This window comes from Pongo pygmaeus, chromosome 12, assembly GCF_028885625.2.
Source record: "Pongo pygmaeus isolate AG05252 chromosome 12, NHGRI_mPonPyg2-v2.0_pri, whole genome shotgun sequence".
NCBI classification, from domain to species: Eukaryota; Metazoa; Chordata; class Mammalia; order Primates; family Hominidae; genus Pongo; species Pongo pygmaeus.
Genome location: NC_072385.2, coordinates 97,493,764 through 97,511,040, shown reverse-complemented (window position 1 = coordinate 97,511,040; position 17,277 = coordinate 97,493,764). Strand labels below are relative to the sequence as shown.

At 45.0% G+C, this 17,277-nt stretch overlaps 1 protein-coding gene and 1 long non-coding RNA gene across 6 annotated transcripts in view; one reads left to right on the top strand and one right to left on the bottom strand.

Moving 5' to 3' along the window:
- Positions 1-1,849: 1,849 nt before the first annotated feature.
- On the bottom strand, positions 1,850-2,515 carry LOC134737811 (uncharacterized). The gene is made up of 2 exons (XR_010123125.1): positions 2,377-2,515; positions 1,850-2,082 (listed from the first exon to the last, which is right to left on the bottom strand). It is a non-coding gene; the product is annotated as an uncharacterized LOC134737811 (long non-coding RNA).
- Positions 2,516-2,882: 367 nt separating this feature from the next.
- CRIM1 (cysteine rich transmembrane BMP regulator 1) overlaps positions 2,883-17,277 on the top strand; it is a 195,843-nt gene continuing 181,448 nt past the window's right edge. For 2 of the 5 annotated variants that reach the window (XM_063648817.1, XM_054473424.2), the window contains exon 1: positions 3,266-3,731. In XM_063648817.1, coding sequence (XP_063504887.1) covers positions 3,401-3,731 — 331 coding nt within the window. In that variant the 5' untranslated portion in view covers positions 3,266-3,400. Of the gene's footprint in view, positions 3,732-17,277 lie in introns of all 5 variants that reach the window. The other 3 variants (XM_054473409.2, XM_054473418.2, XM_054473428.2) reach the window with 3 other exon arrangements.

Below are 17,277 nucleotides of genomic sequence, written 5' to 3'. Positions count from 1 at the left end.
GAAGAAAGAGCTGTTTCATAACTGAGCTCCTGATTCACACACTGGTTTCAGAAAAGCTGCCAGGACCTTGCAGGTTTCTCATTTGCCACTAGTTACTGGTTTCAAGGAATCCTATTTTCTCTATTGCTTCTATGACTATTAATTCTATGGCAAAGGGCATGTGTAATGTAACTTGATTTTTTTTTCTTTTTGAGCTGATACAATCATCTTCATCTTAAAGAATTTCCCTAGTCCTTTCTAAACCTGACTTGAATTCCTGTGAGAAGTCAACCTTTCTCATTTTGTATCTGTCCATCTACCTTCCAGGTGGTTCTACCTCTGAAGTCCCAGGAACAATGAATAGTCATCTCCAAATTATCCTTTGCCTGTGCTCATCTGTAGCTTTCCTTAATCCTTAATATATCCCCTTAAAAATAAATAGAAGCTAAACTTTGACAATGTTTATTACCTCCTTTTTTCCTAACCACAGTAGCTTTCTCATTTCTGCCTTTTTCTCATCACCTGACCTTGGCTTTTCCTGCAGGTCCTACAACGTTATCTGCTACATTTTAATGTCTTTATACTTGCATTTGAACAGAAATACAGATAACCTCCTCTGCAAGAGTGGAAGGGACCTTTTAACACAGAGCAATGATGACAGTTTGTTGGCAAATCCCACAGTGAAGTGCTGGTGCCTTGTTCGGTGACAAGAAAGAACAATGTTTAACAATGTATTTTATTTTTCTTCAGTTTTTTTGTTTGTTTGTTTTTGAGACAGAGTCTTGCTCTGTCACCCAGGCTGGAGTGCAATGACGCAATCTCGGCTCACTGCAACCTTCACCTCCTGGGTTCAAGTGATTCTCCTGCCTCAGCCTCCTGAGTAGCTGGGATTACAGGCATGCGCTACCATGCCCGGCTAATTTTTGTATTTTTGATAGAGACAGGGTTTCACCATGTTGGCCAGGCTGGTCTCAAATTCCTTACCTCAAGTGATCTGCCCACCTTGGCCTCCCAAAGTGCTGGGATTATAGACATGAGCCACCAAGCCCAGTCTCTTCGGTTTTTCTAATAGAAAACCTAGCATATTTTAAATGATTTTGCCACTTAACACTTATTACGGACCCACAGGGTATGAGGGCCTTTGGAGATCATCTAATCTGACTTCCCACACAACTGCAGGAATCATTTCATTGCAACAACTCTTTAAACCCCTCTAGAAAATGCAGTGCTCACTCCACTTTTCCACGGTTGAACATCTTCCTCATGGCCCTATAATAATCAGTGATAATTAATGAGCCTCTTCCTCTCCTTGGACAAAGAAATATGATAGGAGAAATGTTTAGTTTGCTGATGCCCATCATGAGGAAATATTCCACTGGTAACTCTGGCTTTTGGGTTCAGGATTAGACAGAGTGGTTAAACTAAAATGTTTATCATAAGTATAAATTTGTTCCACAAACATAACATTTCAAAGGTAGCTTTGTTTCCTCTTTCCTTGCACTGCCAGCTATTAACTTTCGGTTCATTAGTCATGATTTTCAGAATCCACTTGGCTGCCACATTTCTGCAGCCAGACCATCTTGGATCAGAGGGTGGGCCAGCCAATTCCCACTTCACACCTGCCACGGGATCGATTTTTTTCCCCCGTTGACCACAGTCACTTTTTGTCAATTAATTAATGTTATTCACTTGGTACCCATCTTGTGAATGGTAGGCCACTACGGAGCGGATTACTACTTCATATCCCATCAGTGACAGAGCCATCATTATGAGAACCTTTTCTGACAACCACTGAAGAGAAACCATCTCCACACTGTGCATTTTGCATCACTTCCGTTGCTTCTTTACCTCATTTATCACAAAGACTATGTACCACACATCTTCTTTATTAATGCATTGACAATCAATGAAGACAATGAAAACCCACCACTTTTGTCAGTGAACTGAGAAAGAAAACGGCAATGTCATATGGCATTAATGATGCGTGAGATATACGGGTGTAGTGTCCTGTCAAGGCGTGTAGTAATCCAGTCTTCGGTCTTACTCCAGGGAGAAAGAATCAGCTTTGTTACTTTCCAGTCACTCCCTCCCGTAACACAGCACCTTGGCACAGACAGCAGAGCGACAAAACCCAGAATGAGGACAGTTAAAATTCAACTCAAGCTACAGCCATCCCAACAGTCCTCCCCAGCTCCCGCGGAATATTTACCAAGACCGTTTAAAGCACTTAATTAATTCACTTCAGCTTCGCTGGAGAGGTCTCAGGGTTCCCGAGACTCCATTACATAATATCTTTTACAAAGTCTACTCCCAGCTCGAGTGGAAGATGGATTCTCATCCAGTGTGCGGAGGTTCCATGCCTTTCCTTCCCTTTCCCGGAGTTCGATCCGGCGATACCTTCCCGAGGCTGCAGCCATCACCCCGGCCCCGAGCTTCTGGGGTCCCCGCCACTCTTCGAACTCCAATCTGGCCCCGAAGGTGCAGCCGCCTCGCCCTCCTGGCTCCCAGGCCGGTCGCTGCGGCCACGGTGCCAGCGGGCGCCCGGGACACCGAGACTCTCGCTGCTCGCTGGGTGCGTCCCAAGCACTTCCGCAGCGCACCCGCGGTGCCGGAGCCAGAGCCGCGGCTCGGTGGCACGGCCGGCTCGGTGCGCCGGACTCGGAGAGGAGGAGACCGGGAGGAGGAGGAGGCGTGTGAGGGAGGAAAGGCCCGGCCGCCCGAGAGGGGGAGGGGGAAGCGGAGGGGGCCGGCCGGGCCGGGGAGTGGGTTGGGGGGGGCAGCCAATGAGCGGCGCGCGGCGCGGGGGGGTGGGGGGAAGGTCTGGGGGAGGAGGTAGGATGGGGGAGGGCGCAGCCCGAGCGGCGGAGGCTCCAGCCATAAACAAGCGCCCGGAGGAGCGGCGCAGGAGTGAGGCGAGCGGGGCGCGCGGAGCGGACGCCGCGGATCTTGTGCTGCGCCACCGCGCCCACTCGGCAGCTCGGGAGGCGGGGACAGGCCCGGAGGCTGCGCCGCTGCGAGGTCGGCCGACTCGGAGGAGGAGAGGGAGGAGGCGCCGCCGGCCCAGGCTGGAGCCGAGCGCAGCAGCCACCGCCGCCGCCGCGCCAGAAGTTTGGGTTGAACCGGAGCTGCCGGGAGGAAACTTTTTTCTTTTTTCTCCCTCCCTCCCGGGAGGAGGAGGAGGAGGAGGGGAAGCCGCCGCTGCCGCCGGCGCCAGCACTCGTGGGCTCGGGGTCGGCGCGGCCCGCAGAAGGGGCGGGGGCCTCGCCCCGCGAGGGGAGGCGCGCCCCGGGGGCCCCGAGAGGGGCGGTGAGGACCGCGGGCTGCCGGTGCGGCGGCGGCGGCGCGTGTGCCCCGCGCAGGGGAGGGCGCCCGCCCCGCTCCCGGCCCGGCTGCGAGGAGGAGGCGGCGGCGGCGCAGGAGGATGTACTTGGTGGCGGGGGGCAGGGGGTTGGCCGGCTGCGGGCACCTCCTGGTCTCGCTGCTGGGGCTGCTGCTGCTGCTGGCGCGTTCCGGCACCCGGGCGCTGGTCTGCCTGCCCTGTGACGAGTCCAAGTGCGAGGAGCCCAGGAACTGCCCGGGGAGCATCGTGCAGGGCGTCTGCGGCTGCTGCTACACGTGCGCCAGCCAGAGGAACGAGAGCTGCGGCGGCACCTTCGGGATTTACGGAACCTGCGACCGGGGGCTGCGTTGTGTCATCCGCCCCCCGCTCAATGGCGACTCCCTCACCGAGTACGAAGCGGGCGTCTGCGAAGGTACGGCGGCCCGCTGCGGGCCCCCTCCCACCTGGCCTGCGCCGCCCCCTCGGCGCTGGTTGTGCCGAACAAAGTTTGGCCGAGACTTTCTGGAGGAAAGAGGGCTCCGCGGGAGGAGGGGCGGCTGCCGCCCCCGGGAGAGTGCCCCCGCGGCCCTGCGTTCCCTCTCCCTGCTCCCCCCGACGCTTAGGCAGCCGCGGGCGAGGTTGGATATGGTGGGTGGGGGCGAGCGAGTGGAGGATCGCCCCTGTCCCCGCGCAGACGCGCACACATGTGGCCGTTCCTGCTGGGACTGGGTGGCCCGGCCTTGCACCCCGAGGTGGGTGCGCCGCGGGCGGGGGGCACTGCGGAGTCTGCCGCGCGCGAGCCCCTCGGGGAGCCCGGCTCTACCGCCCTCCCCGCACTGGCGCAGTGTGGCACCGTGAGCTGCACACCGGCCGCGAAAGTCCTTTTTCTGTTGGCGGAGGAGACGTGTCTCCAGCTCGCACTCCCCGAGTGACTTATTATTTTTTCCTTGAGCTCTTCCTTCACCCCTTCCTCCTCCTCCGCACATAAATCAGTTTCAGCCGCGGAATATGTCAGCCCAGGGGAAGTTACACACGGTGGTTACTCATTTATTTGCCCATTGAAAACGGTCAAAGGCTTTCTCTCCTGAAAGGAAAAGGGGGTGGGAGTTGCACCTGGGAGTGAAAAGTTGTTGCTGTTAGTGGCTGCTTTTTAATATCAGATATCCGCGTGTTACCTATCGTGTTGCCGGGTCCTTTTTGTTTGTTTGACAGCGGGGATTGTTCTGCTGGCTTCTCCAGCAAGCACTGTGCTCCGCGGTGTCGAGATTGACGGAGGGAGAAAGAGATTAGATTAGTGGAGTCTTTCTCGTTGGGGAGCCAATGTTAGTGCGTGTTGGCTTTAATCCCTGCCCGCTTGCCTCGGCCTTCAGGGTGCCTGGTCTGGTTTGGGGTCTAGAGCGAGGCAGTGAGTTATTTTGATGTGGCTAACGGGGGCAGGGTTCGGTGAGCATCAGTTAAAAGTGGGATCCCTGCTCGGGCTGACGTTGGGCTGATGATGCTGTTCCGGGGGCATCCTGGCGAGTGAGCAGAGCGCACGCAGCAGCCTCGTTTCTGGGGAGGCGGCGAGGAGGGACAGGCGCCCTCTGCCCGGCGTGCCTTCCTCACTACTCACAGCCAGCACAGTCCAGGGAACGGTTTATTCCGAAGCATCTTTGTGTGTGTTTGTTTAGTATGCTGGAATACTGAAAAAGGAGGTGACAGCCTTAAGGATAAAAATGGACCTATTAAAAGGCTTCAGTGCTGTGATTCTCTCTAAATACACACAGACACACACATAGGTACTTATTTATACCTGTATAGTTTTGGGGTTTGGACAGTTCAGGAAAATAGGGGAGGCCTTTCTGGTTTGGAAGCTAGTGGGCAGTGATGAGTGAAGGGAACTCTTCTCAGAGGGGAGGGACTTGCTTTGCTGCACACAGAAGACATTGGGTTAGAAGAGTTCATTTGCCTGAAGTACAAAAAAGCCTCTCACCTGGTATTGTCCCCTTTTATAACTTGTTTTTATGCCTTACCTCAAGAAAAATGGCCATGAGATTATCTTCTGATACCATTTTATGTGTTTTGACTTTGGGAATTCTGAATGACCTAGACTAAAAGATGCATCTTTGAACCCTGCCACTTCAAGTGTGTAACTGAATCCGGCCTCTCGTAAATCTGCAAAGAACAAGCGACATGAAACACAGTTAAATGCAGTGGAAACTGCTGTGCTCCAAGGAGTTTTGCAGGTTCTGAAGATTCTAACCCTTGTTTTGTTTCTTCTTAGTCGTTTGTGGTGAAGGAAATGCTCAGGGAACATTTACAGTAATCGAGTGTTTTGGCAGCAATATCCCATGTCACAGTATAGAGTTATTTTGGCAGTTTCGTGAGCCTTTCATTCCTCTGAAATGATGTGATCCCTCATAGCTTCCTTTTTTCTGGTAACACCCTGTGTGCTTGGTATTCTCTTTGAAATGCTTGGAAGGGTTTGTTGACATGATTATATCTCAATTAGTTTCTCTAGAAACACTTTTTATTTTGCAGGCCTGTTTTCAACTATCAATATTGTGTGTCCAGGGCACTTCCTTTTTTAAAAAAAAAAATACTGAAAACAGCAGTCAACTTGCATTCTAAATCTGTGAAACCAAAGTAAGGACAGTGTTACCTGGCATGATATAATGGTTGGATTTAGACAGATATTTTCAATCGTGTGTTTACAATTTCAGTGTTTTCACTTAACGACAAGATTTATGGAAAGCATGGGATAAGTGATACCCCAACCGCCGCCCCCCCCCCGCCATTTTTAAAAAAAGAATTAGAGGAGTCTTCAGATGTCAGCAGTTACCTAGAAGGTATTGATTATCTCTTGTTTTTCTGTGAGTTTACAAGAAATTTCGGAATGGCCAGTGTTACCCTCAGTTTCCATTTTTATTCAGAAATTCACGTGGTGAAGCATGGTTATCATAACTAGCATGAATAGGAATCAATGTATTTTATTCATGTTAAAGTCTCTTTTGCTGCAATTTTTGCACTAAAATGACCCCTACTGGTTGTATCTGTTAATGAAAACTCTTGAAAACTTATTTAATTGGCTACATTGTAAAAACATATTGCATGGTATAGAAATATTATCATGACTAATCTCCCTGCTTTCAATGACATAATTTAAATACAAATTATATTCTCTGTTTGCCAACTTGCAGTAATTTTTAGCTGTGTTTACTCTCATACTGGCTTTGTAGGGGAAAAAAATTACGTTTTTAACTGCAGTTCACAGAATGAGTTAGATAAATCATGGGCAGAAATGGGCCCCTTTCAGCTTGTGGCTCACAGCCTTAGGTTTTTAAGGCATGCTGGCCCTGTTGGCTCTCAGTAAAAGTACATTGAACAAACGAAAGAACAATCCTATCCATAGAAAGAATGCTGAAGGAAAAAAAATATTTTCTGAATGATTAAATAATGTGATGAGTTGTGTCCTGTGCACCATGTGAGATGTACACTTGGATTTCTTTTCAGCATTGTTTAGATCGTTATTAAATAAATTCTAATTGAATTATTCCTTTTGTGATGGGGCTGGGGGTGGTAAGTGCATTTGAAAAAATTAGCATGGAGCCTGATACTTAAAAGTTTTTCCTACTTTCTCTCAGTCTAGAAAGTGCTTTTTGGAACTTGGGAGGGTGCAGGACTCTTTCCTCTTTCCATTCATCTGCTAAGACCTCCTGTTGCTCTTTGCAGCATCCTAACTGGCCTGTTTTCTTGGCCAGGCTGCCTGCCTCCAGGAAAATCATCTAGAAGCCAGAGAAACAAGTGTGGATCCTGAACCCCTGAGAAAGAAATCGGGATGGAAGACATCTTTGGAGGATCGAAGGCAGACTTTTGAAAAATTAATGAAGTGAGATTTTCTAGAAAGAAGATTTTGATTGGGCAGTGAGAATTATGTTTTGAGCTGAGGGAGTGAGAGCCATTTCTTCTCCCATGTGTAATAGCGCTTTATGCTTCTGTAAGGAGTGATGCAAGGTGAGAGAGTATGACGAACCTCTCTGGGCAGTTAAAGGGCAGATGGTGACTTGTTTTGGCAGTCTGTACAGACAGAGTGATGAGGAACCAAGTGGAGACTACTTGAGTCACTGTTCCGAGGACTCTGTTGTATTAGATTCAGGTGATAGCTAGATCAGATAAGCACCAACTTTTTTCCTGGTGACTATTTACTCAGTAGCTTCATATTTTGGAACTTAGCATTCCATGTTTTTCACCATTGCTATCTAAAAACGACCTCTTTCAGAATGCAATCCTCCTTTTTTTTCCCCCCAGGAATTTTAACTTTTCCTTTTACCCATTTTTCATTGGGCAGTGTGTAAGAGAACTATGTATACGTAGTGAGGTACTTACAGCAAAAAACAGAATTTTGTTTCCTGAAAGTTGTCATGCAAAGTTTCTTTGCTTATCCCTGGAAGACAGTCAGTGAAGATGATGGCTGCTTGGAAGAAAATGTTTGCGGGATCTGCTCCAGAGAGCAGGCTGCAGGAGGCCAGATAATGAACCCAAACATTTCGTTCTGCACAAGCCGCATGGAAACTACTCTCACCACTCTGTAGTAGGGCCTGAAGTTAAGAGTCCACGAATTTTAATTCACTAATTAAGTAACGGGAGGGGGGCAAAATATCAGCTTCTATAGTTAGGAAAATTAAGCTCTTGGCTTTGTTTTGGAGTAGTGGGTTTCATTTTTCCTCTCAGAAGTCCTTAGGTAGAGAGGGAGCCCTTAGATCCCAGAGAGGAACAAGCAGAGGGCCTATAACATTATGTTAACAGGGAATGGGAAGAGAAACCAACGAAGTAAACAAGGAAATAATTAGTTCCTCCCGAAAGTAAATATTGACAAAACATGGAGAGACCAACTATTCACTGCACTTAAATAAATGACAGGACTCAGTGACCTTCACTTTGATTGCCAGGCTTATAGAATCTTCCCTGTTATTGAGGAGTCCTGTCACATAAAACACTTGGCAACGGGCAAATGGATTGCGTATTATCAGAATGGCAAAAATAGCAAGTCTGGAGATATTTGCTGCCGTTCACACATATTGAACACTGACCAGGAAAATCTCCAAGCAAGAGGTTGGCAGTAGGGTTGTAAGCAGTCAGATTAATATATGAAGAAAACTGAACAGTCCTTAATCTGTGTGGGCATTACATCCATTTGTAGGAGGTATTTGGTGACTTGGTACAGGTTTCTATGTTTTGTGTGGCTTGTTGAAGATGCGATGACCGGGATGAATGAGTGAACAGCTGGGCGAGGCAGGGGACGGGCATTATGAAGTTGGGGGATATATTGTAGATGAAACAGATGACCCTAAGGAGGTAATGAGGGGGTGGACTAAAGAATGACGAATGGGAGAAGGGAAAATATTGAATTCATCTTAGCTCAAGTATATCATCCTTTGAAGAATAATCCAAAACACATTCCAGACATTAATTGTGAAATTCCTGAAAAATGTGGGTGTGCTTAACGTCTCCCAGGCTATGGTGCAAGCAGAGATGATAGTGTTGCTTTAGCCTGTAAATACAAGAGGGTAGGAGGTGGTAAAATGAGTGGAAGGGAAATACATTTAGTGAAGAGGGTTCCTGTAACACTGTGTTCCGTATGGCACGTTTGGTATCAGGATTTTGGAGACACCCCAGTAAAGCTCATTTAATTATTTGAGGGAGAAACAGTAGACTAGCCAAGCATGCATGAATAACACATTGAAAGCTTTCCTTCTCAGAGGTCTAATTCTGCAAAGCTGCATTTTCAAAGATCTGACTTGCCTTTGCATGGGAATCAGTCACTCATTCATTGGTCTTCTATGCTGTACAAGGCCTTCTGCTGGGGTGAGGGGGAAACTGGGGAGCCCAGGGACCTCTCCAACGTATTCTTTGCTCTGTACACTTAATGAAGATAAGAAATAAAGACAGCAAGACTGCAAAAAGTCTACATAATAATATAAATTGAAGCCAACTAGAAGTGATTTTGCAAGTCTGTGTATGATTAATTGGCTAGTGAAATATATGGATAAAATTAGTTGTAGGAATCAAAGCATCTGAAGTGATCTCTTCAGGCTCTGGTGGCAAAGCAGAAAGGGGAATTTGAATTTGAACTAGGTTTAAAAGTGTGAGTAGTAGCCCTTTCTTTTGGCAGGGGAGGTGATCCTACCCATTCTCCTTAGAGCCTGTGCAATTTGTCTCGGAGTGTTTCTCAACATCTAAGAATGAAGCTGCATTCTTAATGCTTTAGTAGCTGTGCTTCAAAATGGCAAGTTTCCTTTTGAGAGTGATTTTCTCTTTGTTCTAGCTTGTTTCACTAGGCGGATAAGCGTGGGCAGTAAACTGTGAGGTGTCCCTTTATCAGCACCTCTCGGCTTCACCCACCCTGCTGCTTGCCCTGGGCAGTAGCCTGGTCACATCTTTGAAAACCTCTGTTTAGTCAAGACCTCCTAAGTCAAGACAGGGGAATGGTTTAATATACCTCTATGTAAGAATACCCTTAAGGTAAACACTAAACTCTTACGTGTTTTATCTTGGGCCCACATGAAAAATATAAATGTTTTTAAAGAACCTATTTTCCTTTGTTAGTTGCAAAGTGAACAGGTATCAATTCCTTACCTCCCTTCTCCAGCCCCAGTTAATCCCCCGCGTGAAAATACCTATATGTTAGTAGAAAAGTGTAATGTTCAAGAACTTGGGGCCGGCCGTGGTAGCTCATGACTGTAATCCCAGCACTTTGGGGGGCTGAGGCAGATAGATTGCCTGAGGTCAGGAGTTCAAGACCAGCCCGGCCAACATGGTGAAACCTTGTCTCTACTAAGAATACAAAAAAATTAGCTGGGCGTGGTGGCAGGCCCCTGTAATCCCAGCTACTAGGGAGGCTGAGGTGGGAGAATTGCTTGAACCCAGGAAGCGGAGGCTGCAGTGAGCTGAAATCGCACCACTGCACTCCAGCCTGGGCGACAAAGCAAGAACCTGTCTCAAAAAAGAAAAGAACTTGGTTTCTGGGGTCAGATCTGCACTCTGCTTCTGTGTGTCTCAGTTTTCTCATCTGTGTAGTCAGGTTAATGATAGGGTTGCTATAAGGACTCAATGCATCCCTAAGAAGCAGTTAAAAGAATGACTGGCACATGGAACATGCTTACTAACAAGGCTACTAACCAGTGTAAGTGAAACAATTTTATGTGGGCTCAGTCTCTTGTTCTCTTAATCCTCATCTACCTCAGTCATTGACGGTAAGCAGTTAAGGAGGGTGGGCTCTTAGAAAGGGAGCAAATAATTGTTATTGAATTCAGTTGTCACCGCCCCGCCCCATGACTATTTTTTTATACCTTGTCTAAATAATTTCTACAAAGTTTGTATATTTTGAGTAATGTTTTAGGTCTGATACTATTTTGCATTGATTTGTAGGAATTATAAATGTAACCATTTATCTGTGAGCAAATAATTAAAAATATTTAATTTGGGGAGGAGGTGGGAACCTAGATGTACTATAATCAGCAATGTGCACTTTGCTTCACGTTATCTTCTGGGAGGAAATTTTGCTTCTGGCTCCTGAGTGTGCACACTGATGACCACTGCAGGATTTGGCCTGGCTTGAGCAAAGAAACAGCTTGTACTGACACAGCTTGACACCGTGGGGGCTATGGTTCCAACCTGCTGCTGCAGTTGGTATAAACTAGGCAAAACCAGAAGTCAGAGGATTGTCCATTCCTCTGTTCTTTTTCTAGCTCTACCTGTTTTCCTGCCATTCTTCTGCCTGCAAATATTTATTGAGCATCACCTATGGGTCTTGTCTCTGTGCTTTATAGTAGTGACACCACTTGTGTAAGCCAGTTTTTCTGTTAGTCGTCGGTACCTCCCAGGTTCGATGTGGGGGTTAAATGAGATAAAACTGTGCTTCTAAAATTTTAGTGTGCACACAAATCACCTAGGTATTTAAAATTGCAAGTCTGATTAAGTTAGTCTGGGGTGATGCCTGTGATTCTACATTTCTAACAAATTCCTGGCTGATGCCAGTGTCACTGGTGCCAGGACCACACTTTTAAGTAGCACAAAGCTAGTACCTATGTATACAGCATGTATCACAGAGTATGGCATATTAAAAGACCTGATAAATGTTACCTGCTATTACAGTCATTATTTTCCAGCCGAAATAAATAAGATATGGACCTTCTTTTCACACAGGCCATGGTCTGATGGTAACTTGGAAAAGCAGACAATTCATTACAATCCAGTTCAGTAATCCATGAGATAATGGAAGCGCCAAGCATGTCAGGAGCGAGTAAGAGGGACTCTAACCCAAATCTGACCACCAGGAAAAGTTCAGTGGAGGATGCAGCAACAAGAAAGACCTGAGAGTCTCCTCTCCTCCCTCCTTTTTTCCTGCACTTCTTGTGCAGGATGTTTTAGGAAAAAGAAAATAGGGCTTGGAGCTAGACAAACCTGCATTGAAATCTTAAATCTGCTATGTTTTTTAATTGTGAGATCAGCTTGTTTAGTTTCTCTGAGCTTCAGTTTCCTCATCTGTGAAACTGGAATATTAATAGCTTTCTATTAAGTAAATATTGTAGGAAGGATTAGAGGTTTATATATATGATTACATAGATGTATATATAAGATCATATGTATGTGTATGTATAGTATGTGTGTGTATGTGCTAGTTTCTGGTACCAAATAGATTTTTTAAAATTAATTTTAATTTCCATTCTATTTTCTATCCTTTCTCATTTTCCTTTTTGTTAGCTTTCTCTGTAAGTTTAAAAATTTACTTTGTGGATACACATTTCCTCCAAACTTAACTAAATCTCTTCAAAGGGGTGGGGGTTTTGAGGGGGAATTCAAATGTCAGATGTTTGTCAAAGAGAAAAGAACCGTGAAGTACCGAGAACAGGGGGCTGGGAGTACAGGGTCTATGGACCAAGGAAACATGCGTTGGTTTGATCCAGTGCAACTACAATTCCCAGCGCCTTTGGCATTTCAGCAGAATGTGAACACTTGCTTGATTTTGTGGTTTGAGCCCCTGCATCCAAAGAGCTATTTCAAATTAATATTTATTTAAAAATGGCCTTTTAATATTAATGGCATATGGTTTTATGACAGTGAATTAAATTTCCTTTTATTGTTAGAACTTTTTGAAGATTTCTGGGCATCACTGGAGATGTTGGAGACCCCAAGGATATAGCCAGGCCAGGTTGATATATCTCACTGAGGTTACAGAAGGAAGCAGCAGCAAGCCTAGCCGGTTCAGAGACCACTGTGGGCTTGGGAATGAGCAGGCGAGGGTGTGAGGTCGAGGCCGTCTGTGTTGCTTTTCTCTCTCCCAGTCATTCTAGCCATCTTTGATGTGGACTAATACTTCAGGTTGGCAATGGATTTGCACTGTCTCTAGGGAGTCTTTGTGATATAGTGCGGGGTAGGAAGAACACGTAGAATCAAAATATCTAATGTTACTATCTCTTTAGTTCTTAGTGTAGGTATGGTCCCATTTTAGGAGAACAGAACTATGAACTATGTATTCTTTTTTTTTTTTTTTTTTTTTTTTGAGACAGTCTCACTCTGTCACCAGGCTGAAGTGCAGTGGCACGATCTCGGCTCACTGCAACCTCTGACTCCCTGGTTCAAGCGATTCTTCTGCCTCGGCCTCCTGAATAGCTGGGATTACAGGCATGTGCCACCACACCCAACTACTTCGTGTATTTTTAGTAGAGACCAGGTTTCACCATGTTGGCCAGGATGGTCTCCTGACCTCGTGATCTGCCCACCTTGGCCTCCCAAAGTGCTGGGATTACAGGCGTGAGCCACTGCGCCCAGCCCAGAACTACATTTGCTTGACTGTGACTCTTTCCTTTGTGCCTGAAAATAAGTATCATTTTTATCGAGTAAATATTGGCTGATAATTCATAAGGCAGATGCTTTAAATTGGCTATTGTGGAACAAGGAGAAAGAACTTGATGAAGAGAAAAATCCTTGGAATCAGTGGTTTACAACTTTTTTTTTCCTTCCTGATGACCAAACCTTATTATCGCATAGTAGAAATTGGATTTTCTTCCAGAAACTCCTTTAGTACCTCTCATTTGGAGCACTTCTATCAAGAGTGCTGGTATTCAGACATGTAACCTACAAACAAAATGAGAAAGATGTCAAAATAACACCCTAATTCAGACTATCCTGAAAACATTTATCTTCTGAATATTTAAGAAAAAAATTAAGTGTCAGTTATATTGTAGGGTGTTATCATTTTATATTTCAAGTTCCTGAGAAGAGAATTTGAACAGTTTGCTATTTGGAAATTTTAGCAACCAGCTACCTTGCCTATGGGAAAGGTTAAAAAAAAAAAGGAGAGGGAGTAGATGGTGGTCCATAGGCTATAACTAGAAATTGTGCCTGTCTTATTTAGCATTTCAAAACAAAAACCATAAACAAACATCTCAGATTCAAAACAGAAAGGAATTTCTGGCAGGGCAGAATGTAACCTGAGACTGCAGAGTCCTAGTCTACAAGAGGTAACTTATTTAGCTTCTTATCCAAAGGCCACAGCAAAACCTTTCACAGCTGTGATTAAACAAAAGGCATCTTTTGTTGGAGAATTGTGATACTTCTTTTTAAGACTGCGAAAGACCTGCCAAGATAAGGCAAAGCTACCTTGAGGATGTTTGACCTGAACTAGACTTTATGAAGTAGTTGGACCACTTCAGGCCTTATGGTGTGAGGAGTGTGGGATGCATAGGCTTGGACCCTTCTGTGTGTGTGTTTATAAGTCTGTAGAGACAGAATATTCCATCATGTTATCAAATGCAGATCTCGAAAACCTTTTCTCACTTCGCGTAGTTGGGAGCTTTGCTTTTTTTGAAAAGTATGGGCTTTTACAGTCTGAGTGAGGAAAAGGGATGGATTTTAGACAGTTTTGTCTGTGGAAGGCAAAGTAGAAGGATTTTTAAACAGTTGGAGACAGGATGGGCATACTGTGTGCTTTTCAGAACCAGTGAGTTCCTATATTTCAGGCAGATTTTAAGAAAACTTATTACCTTTACTTATCACATAAAAATGAAAGACCAAATAAATTTCTGTATTTTAATCAAGAGTGTGACTGTATTTGTGTATATCCTAGCTTGTATCAGAAAGGGTTTGAGGCTGCCCAGAAAGGTGAATATTACAGAATTCTTGTATGTGATAACATGATAAAGGAGAAAACAACAGCCATGGCTTTTGAATCCCCCTTCATCCCTTAATAGCCCAGTGACTTAAATAAAACCCCTCAGCTTCCCTTGGCATGACTTTGCCTTAATTTGTCAAAAGGGAATTAAATAGTTACCTACCTGAAGACAGGGGAACTGAATCAGATGATATCTTAAGGTCCTACCGGTCATAAGATCTATGTTTTTATGACCTGGAAGTGATAGACAGGAGTCAAATATTACCTTGTGTTTGCAGAGCCAGGGAAGGAAAAAGTGATAGTGTCTACATGACTGCCAGGTGCTGTAGACAGAAGGGCTTAGAGGAAAAGATCAAGAGTTCCTCCATGGTTATGTTTATCAAACGGCAGTGGAGACAGCAAAGCATAGTATTGGGAAGTTAGTGACAGCTTTTAAATGCCTGAAGTCTTTTAAATCGTATTCACTGTGGCTGAGTCTGGATTCAGGGTAGAACTCAAACCTCTCATGTCTTTGCTGCCTTCCCTTTCTCCATTTTCTTATGTGCTTCACTAATTATTAAGACTATGAGGTAGGTAGGTGACAGAGACTGCAAAGGGAGAAGCTAGAGCGAAGACAGGCCAAAACTTGCCCAAATTCACATGCTCATTTCTGCCTCTGACACTAGGAGAAAGTTGAGTAATTGCTGTTCTTCCTAATACTGCAGGCAGCAGCCAAATTCTCCACATTCTTTTACCTTTGCTGCTGCTGTTTTCACTTGCCAGGGAGTTTCCTTAAGGAGCAGACTGAATTTAAAGAAACATAGCAGTAATAGTGCATGAAAGGGGGTGTGGGGTCACTGGCCAAACGTGGCATGTTGGTGCCTCACGTTGGGAGGATGAAAGGATGATTCCTGCAGAGTGACATGCTGCACACTGCGCAAGCTCCCTCACTGCTGTGTACGGCTGAGCCACTGACCAGGAAGCTCTTTGCTTGTATGTGAGACAGCAAATATTCACTAAATATGTTTCAAGTACAAGCCAACTGCAAAGCTTGGAAAGTTGTCCAGAAGCTTCACCCTTCCTTTGCATGTTGTCCAGCGGCAGGACGTTGAGCGAGGTTAGGTAGTATGAACCTGCGGCTCTAAAACTTAAAGTAATAGGCATTATTCGAAAGAAAATGATGCCCAGCACGGCTTCCAGTGTATATCAGCAATCAGCTTGTTTGCCTTGTGGTTATTACATTTTTTGCCAAGAGCAGCCTTCCAGAATGAGGTACTAGTTAATTCCCATTGGGCATTTATTCATTAATAAGTCTGCTGAATGTGAAATATTCCATTTGGGAGTATGTCATATGAGAAAACTCAGCAGCTAATTATTACGTAGCTCTCTTCCATGATTCTCACTTACAGTGCAATTACCTAAGCCACCAATTCCTAGGTATGTAAACTTACATAATTTTTAGTTTTCTGTAATACTTTGCTTTTTGCCCCAGAAAATTTTTTTTCACTCCAATCTGTGAAATTGTTAAAAGTTTACTAATAACTGGATAAACATTTTATGTTGTACTATGGCTTGCTCTTTCTTTCCATTTTAAAAAGATAATATCAAAAGTGAAATCCTGTTCCAGATCTTACTGTCTCTCTTCCAGGCTAGATTTCTGGGATGGGTTGGTGTTAGTTTACTAACCTGAGCTTTTGCCCAATTTAGGGTCTCCTTTATTCTTCTTGTGGTATATAAATAGGTCTTTATTTGCTTTTCTTCCAGGTTGGTTGTTGCATATTAGCTTAAGAACTTTTAAACCTCTGCGGCAGTAATGAGAATCTTCATGCCAGGGGCCCAGCATTTCTCTACAAAGCAGCCTGTGAGTGCATGTGTGTTTGCTGTAGTGAGGGGTCTATATTAGAAGGTCAGTTAGAGACCCCACTTGCCCACATCTGTGTGCTGTGGTTTGGCCCTCCTCCTCTGGTGAATCCCTGCCACAGCTCAGTGCCTGCTGGATCTCAAGTGTCCTGAAAGCCACTGGAAAGATGCTTTCCAGCAGTCTTAACATTTGCCTCCATGTTCTTCCCAGCAAAGATGGGTGCACACAGTTTTCCAGCTACTGGTCAACCCAGCCATTGACAGAAGGTGGTGCAAGAGTCAGTTCCTCTGTGAGGATCCCTTCCAATAACAGTGTCTGCACTAACGACAGAAAGTTCTGTAAAAATGTTTGCAAGGGGAGCTTTTGACCTGCAAACATTTCTACAGAACTTTTTGCCATACAGGAACATATGAAATGTTATATGTAATATAGGTCAGAAATGTTGCCATATAGGAACATTGGAGAAGATGGTAAATGTGAGGAAAGTGATAAAAGTTTATACAACAAGGATCTGTACAAGGTTGTGGTAGATTTGCTGGCCTAAAAAGATGTACCCAGGATAGTAAACTTTCTGTAGCATCAGCCACTGGGCCCCTGAGTGGGAATACTGTTTGAGAGACAGGAAGCTAATTCCTTCTTTGAATGTGTAGTTAACTTTGTGCCATTGGATGTAGGGTGTGCGCGTGCATGTATATTTTTTCAGTTGCTGAGGGCACAACACAGACAAGGAATACCGTGCATTGTATTACGGATGTGCTGGAAACAAAGCCCCAGCTTGAAGCAAGTTGACTGTAGTATCTACTCTGTAGATCAGCAAACTGAAAATGGCTTCTTAATAAAAGGTTGCACATCGTTTTACTTACTGCATTTGAAAAAACAGTTCTAATTAAGATGCTTTGGGTTTTAAACTGCCTGTTAATTGGGATATCTATAAGTGGGCAAGTAGAGCTTCTGAATATTGCTGACTTATTTCTTAGTGATTGGGGC